The sequence below is a fragment of the Scyliorhinus torazame genome, chromosome 4 (genome assembly GCF_047496885.1).
Source record: "Scyliorhinus torazame isolate Kashiwa2021f chromosome 4, sScyTor2.1, whole genome shotgun sequence".
Classification (NCBI taxonomy): Eukaryota; Metazoa; Chordata; class Chondrichthyes; order Carcharhiniformes; family Scyliorhinidae; genus Scyliorhinus; species Scyliorhinus torazame.
In genome coordinates, this window is record NC_092710.1 from 217369780 (window position 1) to 217388781 (window position 19002).

General features: G+C 42.5%; 1 protein-coding gene across 1 annotated transcript in view; it reads right to left on the reverse strand.

Moving 5' to 3' along the window:
• clvs2 (clavesin 2) overlaps positions 1–19002 on the reverse strand; it is a 141916-nt gene that overhangs the window by 16268 nt on the left and 106646 nt on the right. Inside the window, exon 4 of the mRNA XM_072499335.1 lies at positions 2611–2831. Coding sequence (XP_072355436.1) covers positions 2611–2831 — 221 coding nt within the window. The remainder of the gene's footprint in view (positions 1–2610; positions 2832–19002) is intronic.

Genomic DNA, 19002 nt, shown 5'->3' on the forward strand with positions numbered 1-19002 from the left:
GGGACCTGCCGCACCAGGACTGGTCAAGGAATCTTTACAAAAGGGTTGTGCCTCATTTGGAAATCTGTATTCAATTCTGCCCATCACACTTTAAGATGGATGTCAAGGGCCCAGAGAGGAAACAGAAGGGGATTACTTAAATGATACTCAGGGTGAGAGACCTCGGGGTGGACTTTTCTGGCCGTGCCCGTCAATGGTATCTTCTTATCCCGCTGACAGAGAACCACCGCCGCAGGTTCCCCGGTGGCGGTGGGTATGAACAATGGGAAACACTGCTAACAGCAGTGGGATCTTGGCCAATGGCAGGCCACTTCTGCCGCCCCAAAACCTGCCACTGGGCCTGCAGACAATACTGGCCAACATTTTCTTACACCAGTGTAACAAATAATGTGGAATGCACTGCCCAAAAGGAGGGTAACACAGAATTCAAACACTGCAGAAGGAGGCCATTTGGTCCATCAGGTCTGCACTAACTCTCTGAAAGATCATCTTACCTAGGCCCACTTCCCCATAACCTAGCCCCATAACCCCACCTAACCTGCTCATCTTTGGACTGTAGGAGGAAACCAGAGCACCAGGAGGAAACCCATGCAGACACGGGAGGAGAATGTGTAAACTCCACACAGTCACCCAAGGTCGAAATTGAACCCGGATCCCTGGCGCCGTGAGGCAGTAGTGCTAACCACTGCTCCACCATACCGCCATAGAGGAGGATTCAAGAGGAATTGGATACTTATTTTAAGGGGGAAATTTGCATGGCGATGGGAAAAAGCAGGAATTGGAATGATTAGCTCTTTCAAAGAGCTAGCACAGGCCGGATAGGCCACTGGACATCTTTGATGCTGTTTCTTCTGAAGAACCAATGATTCCAACGGAAACTGGTTGAGCAACTTGTGATAAAGGTCTAAATAACAACGGAAATAGAATTAATAGCTGCTTCTTGTTCCTTCATTCATTTTGAGTTGGCAACTAATCTCAACTGTCTTCACTTTCATGGTCTTAATGAACTTTGCAAAGCAAAACTGCAGTTGGCTGTGTTGCTGTCACAATATTGATAACAAATTGCATGCTCCCAAGTACAGATTTAAATTTTGCATTGAAACTGTAATTGGCAAAAAACAAGCAGGGTGCCCAACTGTGGTTCCATTCCAGAAAAATCAGAGTCTATCACTGATCACAACATGAAATTTAACCAAGAATAAGCTTTCTTTTTTAAATGTGCTCACTGCATTTGAACTTTCTCAGTTCTTTTTTCCTCTTTTTCTTTCCAATTCAAACTCATCCGATCTGTGCTTTCCTTTCAATTCAGGGATGGTACCATGTAAAAATTGATTAATTTGAACAGGAAACACTGATTTCCTCCTGTTCAGTCCAGATTTCAATCACAACTAACACAAATAAATCATGCATTTTAATGTATAAGTATTATAACTAATTTTTAACTGCTGCAAAGTGTTTTTGTGTCATGCAAGCATTAAGGGGTAGAAATTGGAATGCATTTTATCTATTTTTTGGCTGCAAAACTGGTAAAATGCTGAAAAGGTAGCAGTTGGGATGCTTGTGCCCAGTTTTCACAGGCATTTGGCCTACTGCTAAATCTGTCAGACCCATTTCTTAGGCGGCAGCCTAAAGCATCAGATTACTTAAAGACTCTTGTGCCAAAAGGAGCTGCTCTGAGCAGTGCAGACCTGAACAGTCTGTTCTGTCCAGGGTCTCCAGGCACCCATATGGCTTCACAAAAGGCTGTGACAGAAGGAAAATCATTTTATATTATTAATGTGGAGCCAGGCAGAGCTGCTGACTGCAGTCAATCTGCCTCCTGTTACATTCTCCCCAACCCTAGCTCCGGTATGATGTAACAATGGATTCCAAGGCTTTGGAACAGCTTTGCAATCAGTGCATGGAGTTGCAAATGAACAGACTAAAGAGTTGTTGGCTTTAGGTTCATTCGAAACAGCATGAATTTGAGGCGTTCTCCTTTCCACCGTACTCACCTTCAAGAGAATGAAGTAAACAATCTGTGAAGGCGCAAGGGGACAGTGAGCTCCAGGGAAATATCAATATTTGGTTACCGACCTCATAAATAATACAACAGTAAAATCAAAATGACATGCTCTCCTCATAGCTACTTTTCTATTTATGAAAACACCAAGACAATTATTATGTTTCTGATTCATTTTATAGTTTTGAGATTGATAAAATATGAAAAGGTTATTTTTAATGACCACATTATGAGATTTAGATGTTTTTTTTAATGCAAGATACCTTTAGCTTTGGGACTTTAAGGCTGAATACTTTTCAGGCATAAACTGGGCACAAATGAAGAATTTAGCCGTAAAGGTCAGCAGCTCTTCAAGATTTTCCATCCATTAAATTAAATTAAGGTATGAAAAACCATGCACAATAATTTACCAGTAGCAGTCCACTGCAAAAACAAAACTTGTAATCCTTTCATAGCCAAATGCCACATTTACAAAAGAAAAAGGCACATTCTTAAGAGCATTGGAGCTTTGAAACTGTGTAACGCCTACTTTCCATCTAATCTATCAAAAATTTACCTGAACCATGTATAAATGGTGGCTCAGTTTTGATAAACAGAAGAATACAGACCTCTTCATGGACTTTGGGGAGAGGCCCTTTTCTACATCTTTGAAAGACATATTATAAGAATCACTGACATATTCATTGTCATCATCATACTCATGCTCCAGCAGAGTTCGTGCCCAGGTTCCCATATCATAAGGTGGCAGCATCCCTCCAAATTCTGAAGGCAGGATTTCCGGATGTATAAGTTGGTGAAGACTGTTTAGGTTATTTCCATGCATAAATATCTGGAAAGATAATGCAGCAAACAGCACATAAACTTAGATACCAGAAATAATAAAACAGTAACATGTTTCAAACTATTTTTAAATTAAAATTAGTAACAATGTTACCCAACAGAATCCTACGTGATACTTACATTTTCGCAACAAGTTCCGCTTCACACCTTGTTGGGAACAAGATAAAGATGGCCACTAATTTCCTGTTGTTTTTTTCTGATTATGGGAGGCACTGGGGATTTACCAGCAATGACCAGCCTATGAATGGCAATTACTCTTTGTCTGCAAGTGAGCTCCCAGCGGATCTCACAGTATGTCAACTTATACTTTGACAATGCCTTGTTGTGCAATTATATTGATGTATCAATATAATTGTTCCAATCATTAACTTTTTTTTTCTAAACTAAAGAAGATTAAGAATTGGCTTTTATAAAAGAAGCTTAAGAGTCTTGTATAGTTTGTTTTCTCAAAATATTATTGAGACTATTATTTAGGTGGTAGGATGTTGTACCTCCACCGTGACAATTTGGAATTCATCATTTTCAGTGGTGAGTTGGCACACAGCGCAGGCTGTGTTGGTGCTTGTTGCTCCTGGTTTGTATAGCCATGCTGGATTTTGCTAGCATTGTGTCACTTGCTGGTATCGTTGTTGATACTGCACCACTTGTTGGTGATGCTGTCGATGTTGTCTCGCTTGTTAATGGTGCTGCTGATGTCATTGGTAATCTTTTATATTTCCCCAGCTCAGGTGCAAATTGAAATGAGTCTCCGTTCCTTCATATTTACTTACCGGGTTTGGTCTCAGTCTCGTATGACCTTGGAGTGTCTGCTTCATTCGCAACATTTGCTGACTTCCAGGTTTTCGTGATTGGATGCTGGCAAATGTACAGTTCGTCTTTTCAACAGCTCAGGCAGGGATTTAGCATGCGTGTTCAAGTGTTAGAATCATAGAATCCTGCCAGCGCAGAAGAAGCACACTTTGGCCCATCGAGTCTGCACCAACCTTCCAAAAGAGCACCCCACCCAGGTCCAAGACCCTGCCCTTTCCGCATAACCCCAGGGGCAATTTATCATGGCCAATCTACGTAAACTGCACATCTTTGGAATATGGGAGGAAACCAGAGAATTTGAAGGAAACCCACACAAACACAGGGAGAGGATGCAAACTCCATCAGTCACTCAAGGCTGGATTTGAACCTGAGACCCTGGCGCTGTGAGGCAGCAGTGCTAACCACTGTGCTGCCCATGTTTAACTCCATGTTGACCTCCTTCTACTTGTGCATCAGTGAGTTGTTGGCTGATAACTTGGAGGGAGTACCTTCCGTGGCAGAGATATCTTATCCTTTCTTCCATTTGTAATGGTGGGACCATTACAAATCGGGTGGTCTACACCTGGGCAGGACTGGAACCAATGTCCTATGGGGTGCTTTTGCTAACACTGTTGGGGAGTTATAAACTAATGTGGCAAAGGGATGGGAACCAGATTAGGAAGTTAGAGGTCAGTAAAGAGGCAACAACTAAAGCCAGTAAGGTACTAGATAATAAACTCAATGTGACTAAGGGGAAGAGTAGACAGGGAAGAGATGATGAACGCAAAGGGACAGGTGGTCTGAGGTGCATTTGTTTCAATGCGACATGTGTAGCACGTAAGGCAGATGAACTTAGGGCTTGGATTAGTACCTGAGAATATGATGTTATTGGCATTACGGAGGCTTGGTTGAGGGAAGGGCAAGACTGGCAACATAGATGCTTCAGGAGGGATAGAGAGGGAGGTAAAGGGGGTGGAGGAGTTGCATTACTGGTCAGAGAAGATATCACAGCTATGATTAAGGAGGGCATGATGGAGGATTTGAGCACTGAGGCAATATGGGTGAGCTAAGAAATAGGAAGGGTACACTAACATTGTTGGGACTTTACTACAGGCCTCCCAAAGCGAGCGTGAAGGAGAGGTACAAATATGTAGACAGATTATAGAAAAATGTAGGAGCAATTGGGTGGTCGTGATGGGAGATTTTAACTTCCCCAACATTGAATGGGACTCATGTAGTGTTGGAGGTGTAGATGGAGCAGAATTTGTAAGGAGTATCCAGGAGAATTTTTTAGAGCAGTTTGTAAATAGTCCAGCTCTGGAAGGGGCCATACTGGACCTGGTATTGGGGAATGATCCTGGCCAGGTGGTTAAAGTTTCAGTCGGTGATTACTTTGGGAATAGCGATCACAATTCCGTAAGTTTTAGAATACTCACGGACAAAGACGAGAGTGGTCCTAAAGGAAGAGTGCTAAATTGGGGAAAGGCCAAGTATAACAAAATTCGGCAGGAGCTAGGGAATGTGGATTGGGAGCACCTCTTTAAGGGTAAATCCACATTTGAAATGTGGGAGTCTTTTCAGGAAAGGTTGATTAGAGTGCAGGACAGACATGTCCCTGTGAAAATGAGGGATAGAAATGGCAAGATTAGGGAACCATGGATGACGGGTGGAATTATGAGACTAGCTAAAATGAAAAAGGAAGCATACATAAGATCTAGGCGACTTAAATCTGATGAAGCTTTGGAGGAATATCGGTAAAATAGGACAAATCTCAAACGCGCAATAAAGAGGGCTAAAAGAGGTCATGAAATATCTTTGGCTAACAGGGTTAAGGAAAATCCCAAAGCCTTTTATTCGTATATAAGCAAGGGGGTAACTAGAGAAAGCATTGGCCCACTCAAAGACAAAAGAGGGAATTTATGCGTGGAGTCAGAGGAAATGGGTTAGATTCTTAATGAGTACTTTGCATCGGTATTCACCGAGGAGAGGGACATGACGGATGTTGAGGCTAAGGATGGATGTTTAAATACTCTAGGTCAAGTCGGCATAAGGAAGGGGGAAGTTTTGGGTATTCTAAAAGGAATTAAGGTGGACATATCCCCAGGTCCGGATGGTATCTATCCCAGGTTACTGAGGGAAGCGAGGGAAGAAATAGCTGGGGCCTTAACAGATATCTTTGCAGCATCCTTGAGCACGGGTGAGTTCCCGGAGGACTGGAGAATTGCTAATGTTGTCCCTTTGTTTAAGAAGGGTAGCAGGGATAATCCATGGAATTATAGACCTGTGAGCTTGACGTCAGTGGTAGGCAAACTGTTGGAGAAGATACTGAGGGATAGGATCTATTCACATTTGGAAGAAAATAGACATATCAGTGATAGGCAGCATGGTTTTGTGCAGGGAAGGTCATGTCTTACAAACCTAATATAATTCTTTGAGGATGTGACAAAGGTAATTGATGAGGGAAGGGCTGTAGTTGTCATATACATGGACTTCAGTAAGGTGTTTGATAAAGTTTCCCATGGCAGGTTGATGGAAAAAGTGAAGTTGTTTGGGGTTCAGGGTGTACTAGCTAGGTGGATAAAGAACTGGCTGAGCAACAGGAGACAGAGAGTAGTGGTGGAAGGGAGTGTCTCAAAATGGAGAAAGGTGACTAGTGGCGTTCCACAGGGATCCGTGCTCGGACCACTGTTGTTTGTGATATACATAAATGATCTGTACGAAGGTACAGGTGGTCTGATTAGCAAGTTTACAGATGACACTAAGATTGGTGGAGTTGCAGATAGCGAGGAGGACTGTCAGAGAATTCAGCAAAATATAAATAGATTGGAGATTTGGGCAGAGAAATGGCAGATGGAGTTCAATCCAGGCAAATGCTAGGTGATGCATTTTGGAAGATCTAATTCAAGGGGGGACTATACAGTCAATGGAAGAGTCCTGGGGAAAATTGATGTACAGAGAGATCTGGTAGTTCAGGTCCATTGTACCCTGAAGGTGGCAACACAGGTCGATAGAGTGCTCAAGAAGGCATACAGCATGCTTGCCTTCATCGGACGGGGTATTAAGTACAAGAGTTGGCAGATCATGTTACAGTTGTATAGGACTTTGGTTAGGCCACATTTGGAATACTGCGTGCAGTTCTGGTCGCCACATTACCAGAAGGATGTGGATGCTTTAGAGAGGGTGCAGAGGAGGTTCACCAGGATGTTGCCTGGTATGAAGGGTGCTAGCTATGAAGAAAGGTTGAGTAGATTAGGATTGTTTTCGTTGGAAGGACGGAGGTTGAGGGGGGACCTGATTGAGGTCCACAAAATTATGAGAGGTATGGACAGGCTGGATAGCAACAAGCTTTTTCCAAGAGTGGGGGTGTCAATTACAAGAGGTCACGATTTCAAGGTGAGAGGGGGAAGGTTTAAGGGAGATGTGCTTGGAAAGTTTTTTACGCAGAGGGTGGTGGGTGCCTGGAACGCTTTGCCAGCGGAGGTGGTAGAGGCGGGCACAATAGCATAATTTAAGATGCATTTAGACGGATATATGAACGGGCGGGGAACAGAGGGAAGTAGATCCTTGGAAAATAGGTGACAGGTTCAGATAAAGGATCTGGATCGGCGCAGGCTGGGAGGGCCGAAGGGCCTGTTCCTGTGCTTTAATTTTCTTTGTTCTTTGTTCTATTTAACAGCTTTGCAGATAATTTCATATCAGCCGCGAGAGATGTGGACTGGAGTGACAATAAGGCAATGTTTCATTTTCCCTTTCTCTCTCGGGATTACGTGAGGGTTTGCTATACTGTCTAGACATGCCTTTCTATAAACTCTGAGAAGGTAAATACAAAAGAAGTTTAATTCAACAACAAAGTATAGGCCGTAACATGGCTTACAGTTCCAAGGTTCCAAACAGGACTATCATTCTAGCCGGTCCCAATCCGGGCCGGCTTTTATGAGGTGATTTCTACAAGCTCCAGTTGATGGGCCTCCGTTCACCACCGGGCGAGCTCATATTACATAACTCCCATGGGGAGATGAATTGGAGTGTCCCCATGGGTCCTGTGAAGGTGATTACACTCTTGTCTCCTTATATTCTCTGAAGGTTCCATTGTCACATATTATTCTTTCAGGAATCCCCTACTCAGTGAAATCATACTATTGAGATGATTATTATAGCTGTCAAGGCTTTCACCTTTCAGATAAAAGGGAACTTTTGTAGTAGTCTGCAACTATGAGATATCATTCTTGATTTTATATGAATAAGTTGGCTCCCACAGCATACCATGATCTGGGTGGTACTTCAGTCGCTGTCATCTCTTTCTGCTATGTGTCATAGAACATACGGTGCAGAAGGAGGCCATTCGGCCCATCGAGTCTGCACCGACCCACTTAAGCTCTCACTTCCACCCTATCTCCCTCCTAACCTTTTTGGTCACTGATGGCAATTGATCATGGCCAATCCACCTAACCTGCACGTCTTTGGACTATGGGAGGAAACCGAAGCACCTGGAGGAAACCCACGCAGACACAGTGACCCAGCGGGGAATCGAACCTGGGACCTTAGCACTGTGAAGCCACAGTGCTATTGTCATGAGAATGTCACTTTAAGAAATGGTTAGCTGCTCATGTTACTGCATTGATGTCAGAGTGTGGGTGGAGCTGAGCTCTGGTTCTGCTTTTTAGTTTCACGTTGAGAAAAGCTTGGGTGCGTCTGTCCTTTTGGTTTCGTTTTTCAGTGTGTTGCAGCTGAAGTCAGCCAAAGCAGCTGTATTGTTGAGCAGCTGTACGGTTGAGATCTCTGCCATGAAGGACTATCGCTTAATCATTTGGTGAATTCAGAATTATAAACCTTGATGTGCTTCTGTTTAAAGGTTTGTTAAGTCTTTTGGGTGTAAAAGGACAGCATACAGGTTACTTAGTGTTGCATTCTTTGGGGGTTATCTTTGAATTAATGGTTGCTAAGATATTCACTGTTTGTTTTAAAAAGGTTAACTTGAGTTCATAGAATAAACATCGTTTTGTTTTTAAAAATACTGTTCCATTTCTGCTGTACCAAAGCTGTAGAGTGAGCCGTGTGTTCCCCATACCACAATCTATTAATAGTTCTCTAAACTCTGACCCATAAAAACTGGGGGCTAGAGGGGGATAAAAGTCTATCTATTGGAATGGCTTAGTGAACCTAAAGTCAGCGAGGGGTGAGCATATTGTGGTTGCTCTTCAGGTGTGGTATTTTAGTTCAAGTGGGGAGTGTGTTGTGGACAATGGATCTTTCAGAGGCTCAGAGGTTTTTGGGGGTGGAGACGGTCACACAAAGTACCTTACGGACAGAGACTAAAAGCAGACTGTTAGATTTGGCAAAATTGCAGTTAACATTACCTGACAAAATGCGAAAAGATGAGGTAATTATGGTGGTGGCTAAGCATTTAAAGTTGCCTGAGATACAGTTCAACTCATTGGAAATGGCAAAAAATCAGTTGCCATTCAAATTAAACAAATGGAACATGAGAAAGAATTAAAGCAGCTTGAATATTGAAGCGATAGAGAGGAAAAAGAAAGAGAAAGGGAGATACAGATCAGGGAAAAAGATAAAGAGAGAGAGTTTGAACTTCAGAAAATGGCCATGAAAAATGACAGTCAGTTAAAATTGGCAGGCATAAAGTGAAACGTACAGTTGGATGATAGTGATGAGGACAGTGAGAAAGAGCGTCTAAGTCGAAGGTGTGGTGGGGATCTATTTAAATATGTCCAAGCATTGCCAAGGTTTGACGAGCAGGAATTAGAAGCCTTTTTCATTTCATTTGAGAAGGTGGCTAAACAAATGAAATGGCCACAGGATATGTGGGTATTACTGATTCAAACAAAACTGGTAGTTAGGGCTAGTGAAGTGTTTGCATCACTACCAGTGGAGGTATCTGAGTCATATGAGGAGGTGAAAAAATCTTAGGTGCCTGAAGCTTACAGACAAAGATTTAGAAATTAAAGAAAAGAATTTGGTCAAACATACATGGAGTTTGAAAGGCTCAAACAGAGTAATATTGATAGGTGGATAAGGGCTTTGAAAATAGACCAAATGTATGAAGCTCTCAGAGAAACTATACTTTTGGAGGAGTTTAAAAATTCAATTCCTGATGTAGTGAGAACTCATGTGGAAGAGCAGAGGGTTAAAACTGCGAGATTAGCAGCAGAAATGGCAGATGATTATGAATTAGTTCATGAATCAAAGTTTGGTTTCCGACATCAGTTTCAGCCTGTGAGGGATAGAAACTGGGGACATGAGAAATACTCAAGTGGTAGAGGTAAAGGCGATGTGATGGGAGATAATAAGGAGAGTGTACCTCAGACTAAAAAAGAAATCCAGGAGGGTGGAAGAGACATGAAAAGGTTCAAATATTTTCATTGTAATGAACTAGGCCATGTAAAGTCACAGTGTTAGTGGTTGAAGAAAAGCACTGGGAAGGCTGATGTGGTAAAACAGGACAAGACAGTAGGGTTTGTTAAAGTGGGAAAGGAAAGTCCAAGTGAAGCAAAGGAGGTGCAAATGATTGTACAGCCTGATCAAGAGGTGATTGATAAGAAGGTGCCAGATCACTTTAAAGAATTTACTTGTGTGGATAAAGTTTACTCATGTGTATCAGGAGGAGCAGGTAAAGAAGTCACAATTTTAAGAGATACGGGAGCTAGTCAATCTTTAATGGTAAGAGATGAGGAGTTATGTAGTTTGGGAAGAATGTTGCCAGAAAAGGTGGTAACATGTGGAATTCAGGGTGAGAGGAGTAGCGTTCCATTATATAAGGTAAGGTTGGAAACTCCAGTGAACAGTGGTGAAGTGGTAGTAGGAGTATTAGAGAAACTATCTTGTCCAGGAATACATTTTATCTTGGGTAATGATATAGCTGGATCGCAAGTGGGAATGACGCCTACTGTGGTTGATAAGCCAGTGGAAAATCAGACAACTGAAGTGTTGAAGGACGAATATCCTGGGATTTTTCCAGATTGTGTAGTAACAAGGTCGTAAAGTCACAGGTTAAGACAAGAGGAGAAATCGAAATGAAGATGAAGTTGAAGTGCAATTATCAGAAACGATTTTTGATCAGATGGTTGAAAAAGAACAAGAACAGGTGGGTGATGAGGCAGATATTTTTAGTTCAGGAAAATTGACGGAGTTACAACAGAAAGATATAAAAATAAAACGGATGTATCAGAAAGCATATACGGAAGAGGAATCTGAGTGTATACCAGAATGTTATTACCGTAAAAGTGATGGCTTGATGAGAAAATGGAGACCTTTACATATGCAGGCAGATGAAAAGTGGGCATAAGTTCATCAAGTAGCATTGCCGGTAGGGTATAGAAAGGAGGTGTTGCGAGTTGCACATGAGGTACCAGTGGGAGGTCATTTGGGAGGTAAAACGGACTGACCTGAAAGAGTTATTGATATCACGTGGGCAAGTTTGTAGAGATAAATTGGGAAGTACTAAAATGGCTATACATGATGTAGATGTGGGAAATGCTGTTCTGATCAAACAACAGCCATATAGACTTAACCCTTTAAAATTGGCACAGGTTAATAAAGAGATTGAGAGTATGCTTAAAAATGGCATAATTGAAGTGGGTTGCAGCCAATGGAGCTCATCCATAGTGACGGTACCAAAACCAGACGGTACCCAACGGTTGTGTGTGGACTATCGAAAGGTTAATGCAGTTACAAGAATGGACTCTTACCCTATCCCACGTTTGGAGGATTGCATTGAGAAAGTGGGACAATCAGCTGTTATTTATAAACTGGATTTACTTAAAGGTTATTGGCAGGTACCTTTATCCGAAAGGGCAAAGGAGATTTCAGCTTTTGTGACTCCAGATGGTATATACCAATTCAAAGTAATGCCATTTGGCATGAAAAACGCCCCAGCCACATTTCAACGGTTAACTAACACAGTCCTTTCAGGATTACCCAATTGTGCGGTATACATTGACGATCTGGTCATTTTCAGCCAGACATGGAAAGAACATTTAAAACATCTGATGGAGTTCTTTGATCCATTTCAGGAGGCCGGTTTGGTGATGAACCTAGCCAAAGTGAATTTGGAAAAGCCCAAGTCACTTTCCTTGAGGAGTTTCCGATACCCTCAAGTCGAAGGGAAATAATACGATTTCTTGGCTTGAGTGGATTTGATCGAACATTTGTGCAAAGGTTTTGTGGCGTGATTGCTCCACTGATGGACTTGCTGAAGAAACGTCGAAAATGTCAATGGACAGCGGACGTTCGACAGGCATTTGACTGCCTGAAAGCTGTGATTACCAATGCTCCTGTGTTGGAGAATTCCAAGGGACTCTGTGATCAGATTGAACTAAAGTATCTGACTTTAAAGAGAAATGCCGAGGCATAGAGAAATGGATGGATCGTGCAGAGACCTTCTTATTCAAAGAGACTGTCAATCAGGAAGGATTTCAGTTGGAGGAAGAAGAACAAAAAAAAATGGACTATATTAATATACCTGTTTGCGTGTGTTGTTTTTTTGAAACGATAAAGTATATTTACTTTGTGCATTTCTTAAAGGATAGTGAAAAGGTGAAAAATGAAACCATCTTGAAGTTGATGGTTTATTTTTTTTTCTTGGGGGGAGGTGTCATGAGAATGTCACTTTAAGAAATGGTTAGCTGCTCATGTTACTGCAGTGATGTCAGAGTGTGGGTGGAGCTGAGCTCTGGTTCTGCTTTCTAGTTTCACTTTGAGAAAAGCTTGGGTGTGTCTGCCTTTTTGGTTTTGCTTTTCAGTGTGTTGCAGCTGAAGTCAACCAAAGCAGCTGTACGGTTGAGCTCTCTGACATGAAGGACTATCTCTTAATCATTTGGCGAATTCAGAATTATAAACTCTGATGTGCTTCTGTTTAAAGGTTTGTTAAGTCTTTTGGGTGTAAAAGGACAGCATACAGGTTACTTAGTGTTGTATTCTTTGGGGCTTATCTTTGAATTAATGGTTGCTAAGATATTCACTGTTTGTTTTACAAAGGTTAACTTGAGTTCATAGAATAAACATTGTTTTGTTTTTAAAAATACTGTACCATTTCTGCTGTACCATACCTGTAGAGTGAGCCGTGTGCTCCCCATACCACAATCTATTAATAGTTGTGGGTCAGGTGAACTCCACGATACACTTTAGAGTTCTCTAAACTCTGACCCATAAAACTATCCACTTGTGCTACCGTGCTGCCCCTTGTACTTCTGTACTGGTACTGTCCCTGTGCTGTCCTTGTACTTCTGGCATACATTGCACGTAGACACTAGTCTTTCAATATCTTTGTAGGTTTCAATGCAGGGCAGAGCCATCTGACTCCGAGCTCACACTTCTCTGTTCCAATGTGGACTTCATACATCTTCTGGAGCAATTCTTAGTGCATCATTTTGGCTATGATTATTCTGGACAGCAGAGCACCATCTCTTAGTAAGATGTCACCTTTGATAGACCGGCACTGCCATATCTCTGGCGAGTTTGCTGTTTCTTATCAAGTTATCCCTAGATCACTTACTGAGAGAGCATCCTGAAATCTTCATCTTTACTGGTCTTATCTCTAATTTGACTCAGTTTCAGTAGTCTGATATTCACCAGGTGATGGATCTTTATAGGTAAATATTTTACAAGATGGATTGCAGCAGTTCAAGAAGGCAGCTCACCACCACCTTCTCAAGGGCAATTAGGGATGGGCAATAAAGGCTGGCCTAGCCAATGATGCCCACATCCAATGAACAAATAAAAAATGTTTATCCTGTGGTGACAACTGAGCTGGGAATATGCCAGCATCATTTCTCTTACTGGCTTGTATTTCAGAGCAGAATTGTAATTCTGAAGCCTCAAAGTTGGCCTCAGCTGCAGTTAGAGATTTTGATGTGAATGCTATCAGTTTTCCCTTTTTATACCAGGGCTGCTCCCAGTGACAGGTTTATTTCTGTTGTCGTGTTACTGACTTGCTTCCTTGCATACTACTTCTTTGAGTTTGTTGAAATTCCTCTTGTGTGACTCTGACCACTGGGATTCAATATCTTCTTTTATTAGCTCTCATAGTTGCTGTCTGTTCTGACATGTGAGTCATGTATTGGATCAAGTCAAGAAAATTCTCAGCTCTTTCGTGTCACTAGGAGCTTCCATCTCAGAGATATCTGTGACTTTTCCAGGACTTGGTTTGCATCCAATGTGTACACCATTCTGAAGAACTGGCAATCTGTCACTTTCACAATGCATTTGGCTGCATTTAGTTTGATCCAGGCTTCAGTGGTTCTCACCATAGCTTCCTGTAACAAATGGTTATGATCTTTTTAATCTTTAGATACTATCAGTTATGCCAACTGCTCCTATGCATCCTCAATGTGTCTTATCTACTTACTGTTTGTACACTTCCTGGCTCAATTTAAGACCAAAGCGTAGAGGCAGGAATTTGTGCCATCCAAAGGGGTGAGCTGAATATTGTCAACAGTGAAGATCCTTCATCAAGCTTTATATATCAGTGGTCATTTCTTGTATAAAGCTTGCTGATAAAACTCTGCTCCTGTCTGTCCTGGTGTGATCATGTTGAGTGTTGAAATAAGATAGTGATTCCTCTTCATTGTTAAATTAAGATCTTTAGAATCCAGGCAAATTCTTAACTGCCCATTTGGCTTTTCTCTCACCGAAATATAATTTTCCCCAATCTGTAGAGATAGAGGTACATGGGACTGGAATATTATAGCTATTACTGAAACTTGGCTAAAGGAGGTGCAGGACTGGCAGCTCAATGTTCCAGGGTTCAGATGCTATAGGAAAGATAGAACAGGAGATAGGTGAGGAGGGGGAGTTGTGTTTTTGATTAGGGACAGTATCACAGCCACACAGAGGATATATCCAATAGTTCGCCCACTGAGTCTATATGGGTAGAACTGAAAAATAAGAAGGGTGAGATAGATCACTTTGATAGAACTGTACTATAGGCCCCCAAATAGTCAGAGGGATATTGAGGAGCAAATATGTAAAGAGATTACAGATAGCTGCCGGGAAAATAGTGTGGTAATAGTTGGGGACTTTAACTTTCCCAACATTAACTGGGACAGCCATAGCACTAGGGGTTTGGATGGAGAGAAATTTGTCAAGTGTATTCAGGAAGAATTCGTCATTCAATATGTGGATGGCCCGACCAGAGAGGGGGCAGAACTTGACCTTCTCCTGGGGAATAAGGAAGGGCAGGTGACAGAAGTGTTAGTGAGGGATCACTTTGGGACCAGTGACCATACTTCCATTAATTTTAAGATTGCTGTGGAGAATGTTTACAGGCAAGGGGACAGCTGGTAAGTGGGAGTCTTTCAAAAAGGTGTTAACTAGGGTTCAGGGTAAGCACATTCCTCTTAGAGTGAAGGGTAAGGCTGGTAGAAGTAGGGAACCTTGAATGACTCGGGATATCGAGGCCATGGTCAAAAGGAAGAAAGAGGCATATGACATGCACAGGCAGCTGGGATCAAATGGATCTCTTGAAGAGTATAGGGTTTGTCTGAGTAGAGTTAAGAGAGAAATCAGGAGGGCATAAAGGGGACATGAGGGGCGTGATTCTCCGAGTCCCGCGCCTGGCCAGAGAATCGCTGCGACCGCACCACGCTGCCCTGACGCCGTATTAAGGAGAGGTCCTAACTGAATATTTCTCATCATATTTACTGTTGAGAAAGGCACGAATGTTAGAGAAATGGGGAAACAAAAATGGCTTGAGGAGTGTACATATTTCAAAGAAGGAGGTGCTGGAGGTGTTAAAGCGCATCAAGATAGATACTTCCCCGGGACCTGATGAAATGTATCCCAGGGCATTGTGGGAGGCTTGGGAGGAAATTGCCGGCCCTCTAGCTGAGATATTTGAATCATCGACGGCCACAGGAGAGGTACCAGAAGATTGGAGGGTAGCAAATATTGTGCCCTTGTTTAAGCAGGGCTGTAGGGATAAGCCTGGGAACTTTTACTTCTAATGGCGGGAGGGGGGTTGTGCATTCATTGCCATGGCAGTGGCCATTTCATTTTCACATGACAGTCAATTCTTTTTCCCCCGGCATGAATTCAGGTTGATTTTTCCATCTAGTTCAGCATTGAATCCATTTACAATGTTTGGGTTTTTACTCACAGACAACCTGCTGCCTTCTGTGAGAATCTTCTGGTTCTAATTAGTCAGAAGTTATCACATTTTAGACTCACATTGTTGGAAGTTGATTGGTTGTTTTTCTAGCTGTTCTTCGTGTGGCTGGTAGACTGATGGAGTGATACATTGTTGCTTGGCACATCACAACAGTGCAGCAGTAAAATGCGGTGGCCAGATGCACACTTTCATAACAATTACGAACAATATAACAAGTTATCTTGCACGCATTGTGCATGCGTGTCAACCTAAGGTGCCAACTTGTGTATTGGCTTTGTGAAAACTTTCAGGTTGCTGTGCAGCTTAGAGTGAATGTTGGTTACATGCTAGGAATCCTTATAATACATGGGGACATTTCCTTATTTTTTTACCTTTCAGTGCAATTATGTAATCTTTAAGTTGGAAGATACTTTATTTTGAATTCTAATTTCCAAACGCCCTAAGCATTCCAAATCAGGTCCATCATGCCCAGGTGCAAAGTTCTCTCTGTTAAGCCTGAGGAGGAATATAGTGGACAATCCATCTTTAACCTCAGTATTTATTCAGAATTTAAAATGAGAGCATCAATTAAAATGGAACAATGAAACTCTTGGGAATGAATTTTATGGGCAACTGGTGGGCGAGAAAACAGACGGGTGAATCTGTAAAGATGGGAACTGTGCCATTGGTAGTGTGCTCACTACCCCCTGCCACTGCCCCAATTTTAGGGGCTGCACCGATGTGTAAGGTGGGCTGCTCACTTATGACCCAATTGAGGAGCTTAAATGGGCAACGATGCTCACTTAAGGGCCTAATCCCACCACCACTGATTTAAGAGATGTCGGGAGAGACATTCGCCTTCTGTGTAACCCAATAGATTTAACCCTGCCATACTTGATCAGTGAAAGGGAGGCTGGGTGTCCCTTCCCCGATCCCTATGCCAATTTGAAGGTCCTCCCCACAGTTTTGTCTTTATGTCCACCCTGCATTCTAATTAAACGGCCGTCGCTTGATAAATTAAAGCAGCCTGAGCTGGCCAAGGCGGGCTCACCCCCAAAGTATATGTTGAGTTGCATGCAGGCAAACTGCCCTCAGTATATAACCCAGTCTTTAGTTTCCATGCTTACATATAACTCAGATTCTTGGAGGAACACTGCAGAGTTCTTTGAAGAGAAAACAAATAGGTTAGACCAAGGAGAGCCAATGGATGTTATCTATCTTGACTTCCAAAAGGCCTTTGATAAGGTGCCTCACGGGAGACTGCTGAGTAAAATAAGGGCCCATGGTATTCGAGGCAAGGTACTAACATGGATTGACGATTGGCTGTCAGGCAGAAGGCAGAGAGTTGGGATAAAAGGTTCTTTTTCGGAATGGCAACCGGTGACGAGTGGTGTCCCGCAGGGTTCAGTGTTGGGGCCACAGCTGTTCTCTTTATATATTAATGTGACGGGACTGGGGGCATTCTGGCTAAGTTTGCCGATGATACAAAGATAGGTGGAGGGGCAGGTAGTATGGAGGAGGTGGGGAGGCTGCAGAAAGATTTAGACAGTTTAGGAGAGTGGTCCAGGAAATGGCTGATGAAATTCAACGTGGGCAAGTGCGAGATCTTGCACTTTGGAAAAAAGAATAGAGGCATGGACTATTTTCTAGACGGTGACAAAATTCATAATGCTGAAGTGCAAAGGGATTTGGGAGTCCTAGTCCAGGATTCTCTAAAGGTAAACTTGCAGGTTGAGTCCGTAATTAAGAAAGCAAGTGCAATGTTGTCATTCATCTCAAGAGGCTTGGAATATAAAAGCAGGGATGTACTTCTGAAGCTTTATAAAGCATTAGTTAGGCCCCATTTAGAATACTGTGAGCAATTTTGGGCCCCACACCTCAGGAAGGACATACTGGCACTGGAGCGGGTCCAGCGGAGATTCACATGGATGATCCCAGGAATGGTAGGCCTAACATACGATGAACGTCTGAGGATCCTGGGATTATATTCATTGGAGTTTAGGAGGTTGAGGGGAGATCTAATAGAAACTTACAAGATAATGAATGGCTTAGATAGGGTGGACGTAGGGAAGTTGTTTCCATTAGCAGGGGAGACTAGGACCCGGGGGCACAGCCTTAGAATAAAAGGGAGTCACTTTAGAACAGAGATGAGGAGAAATTTCTTCAGCCAGAGAGTGGTGGGTCTGTGGAATTCATTGCCACAGAGGGCGGTGGAGGCCGGGACGTTGAGTGTCTTTAAGACAGAAGTTGATAAATTCTTGATTTCTCGAGGAATTAAGGGCTATGGAGAGAGAGCGGGTAAATGGAGTTGAAATCAGCCATGATTGAATGGTGGAGTGGACTCGATGGGCCGAATGACCTTACTTCCGCTCCTGTGTCTTATGGTCTTATGGACATTTATCTGTTGAAAGTGCATAATCCCTAATGAAAAAGACTCAATGTTCCTACGACTAGATTTGTGAACAGCTGGTTAACATAACACATCGCAACAAAAGTGTGGGAATAAGATAACATTCAAAGATGCAATATTTCAACTGAAAACGATGTTTCAAAAAAAAACTGAAAAGGGTGAGTTTTCAACTTTGTTTTTCCCATGCGGTATAGGGGGTATACGTCACTGCTCTGGGGTTCCTGGCTCAAATCCCACCACGGTAGATGGTAAAAACCGTCCTGTGGCATGAATGGGTGACCTGGAAAATGTTGTCATCAGCTGAAGTAGCTCAGTTGGGAGAGCATTAGACTGAAGATTCAAAGGTCCCTGGTTCAACCCTGGGTCTCGGCATGTAGCCATCCGCTGGCTCTCTTTGCTATCTGTGAATTGGCATGGCTTCAGGCTCTCTCTGTAAAGTGTATTAGTCATCACATTCGCCTGCCACAAGGTTCCCTGCTATGAGACTACATAGAAACATTGTCAAAGTCATTTGATTTTGAAGTGAGGCAAAAGACCATTAAGTCACATTTATTGAGTCAGGGTATGATGTCAGACTTTTAACCTGAGGTTCCAGTCCTTGTCTGGGAGCTCCTTTCAACTCAGTATTTAATTTCTCATAAACTCACCCTGAGCAGCAGAGTGTCATGTTAAACAAGCACCGTTTAGCAAGACAACTTGTTTGGCAAAGTCTTTTTTGTTTACTTAGGTGGTACAATGAAGTAAATCTGATCAAAATTCATTACAGTGTCTTGTACACACATGAAGATAAATTAACAGATCCTGTGGGGAGCTGCACTTGAATAGAGTACAGGTTAGAGGAACTTCATATAGTCCTTTTAT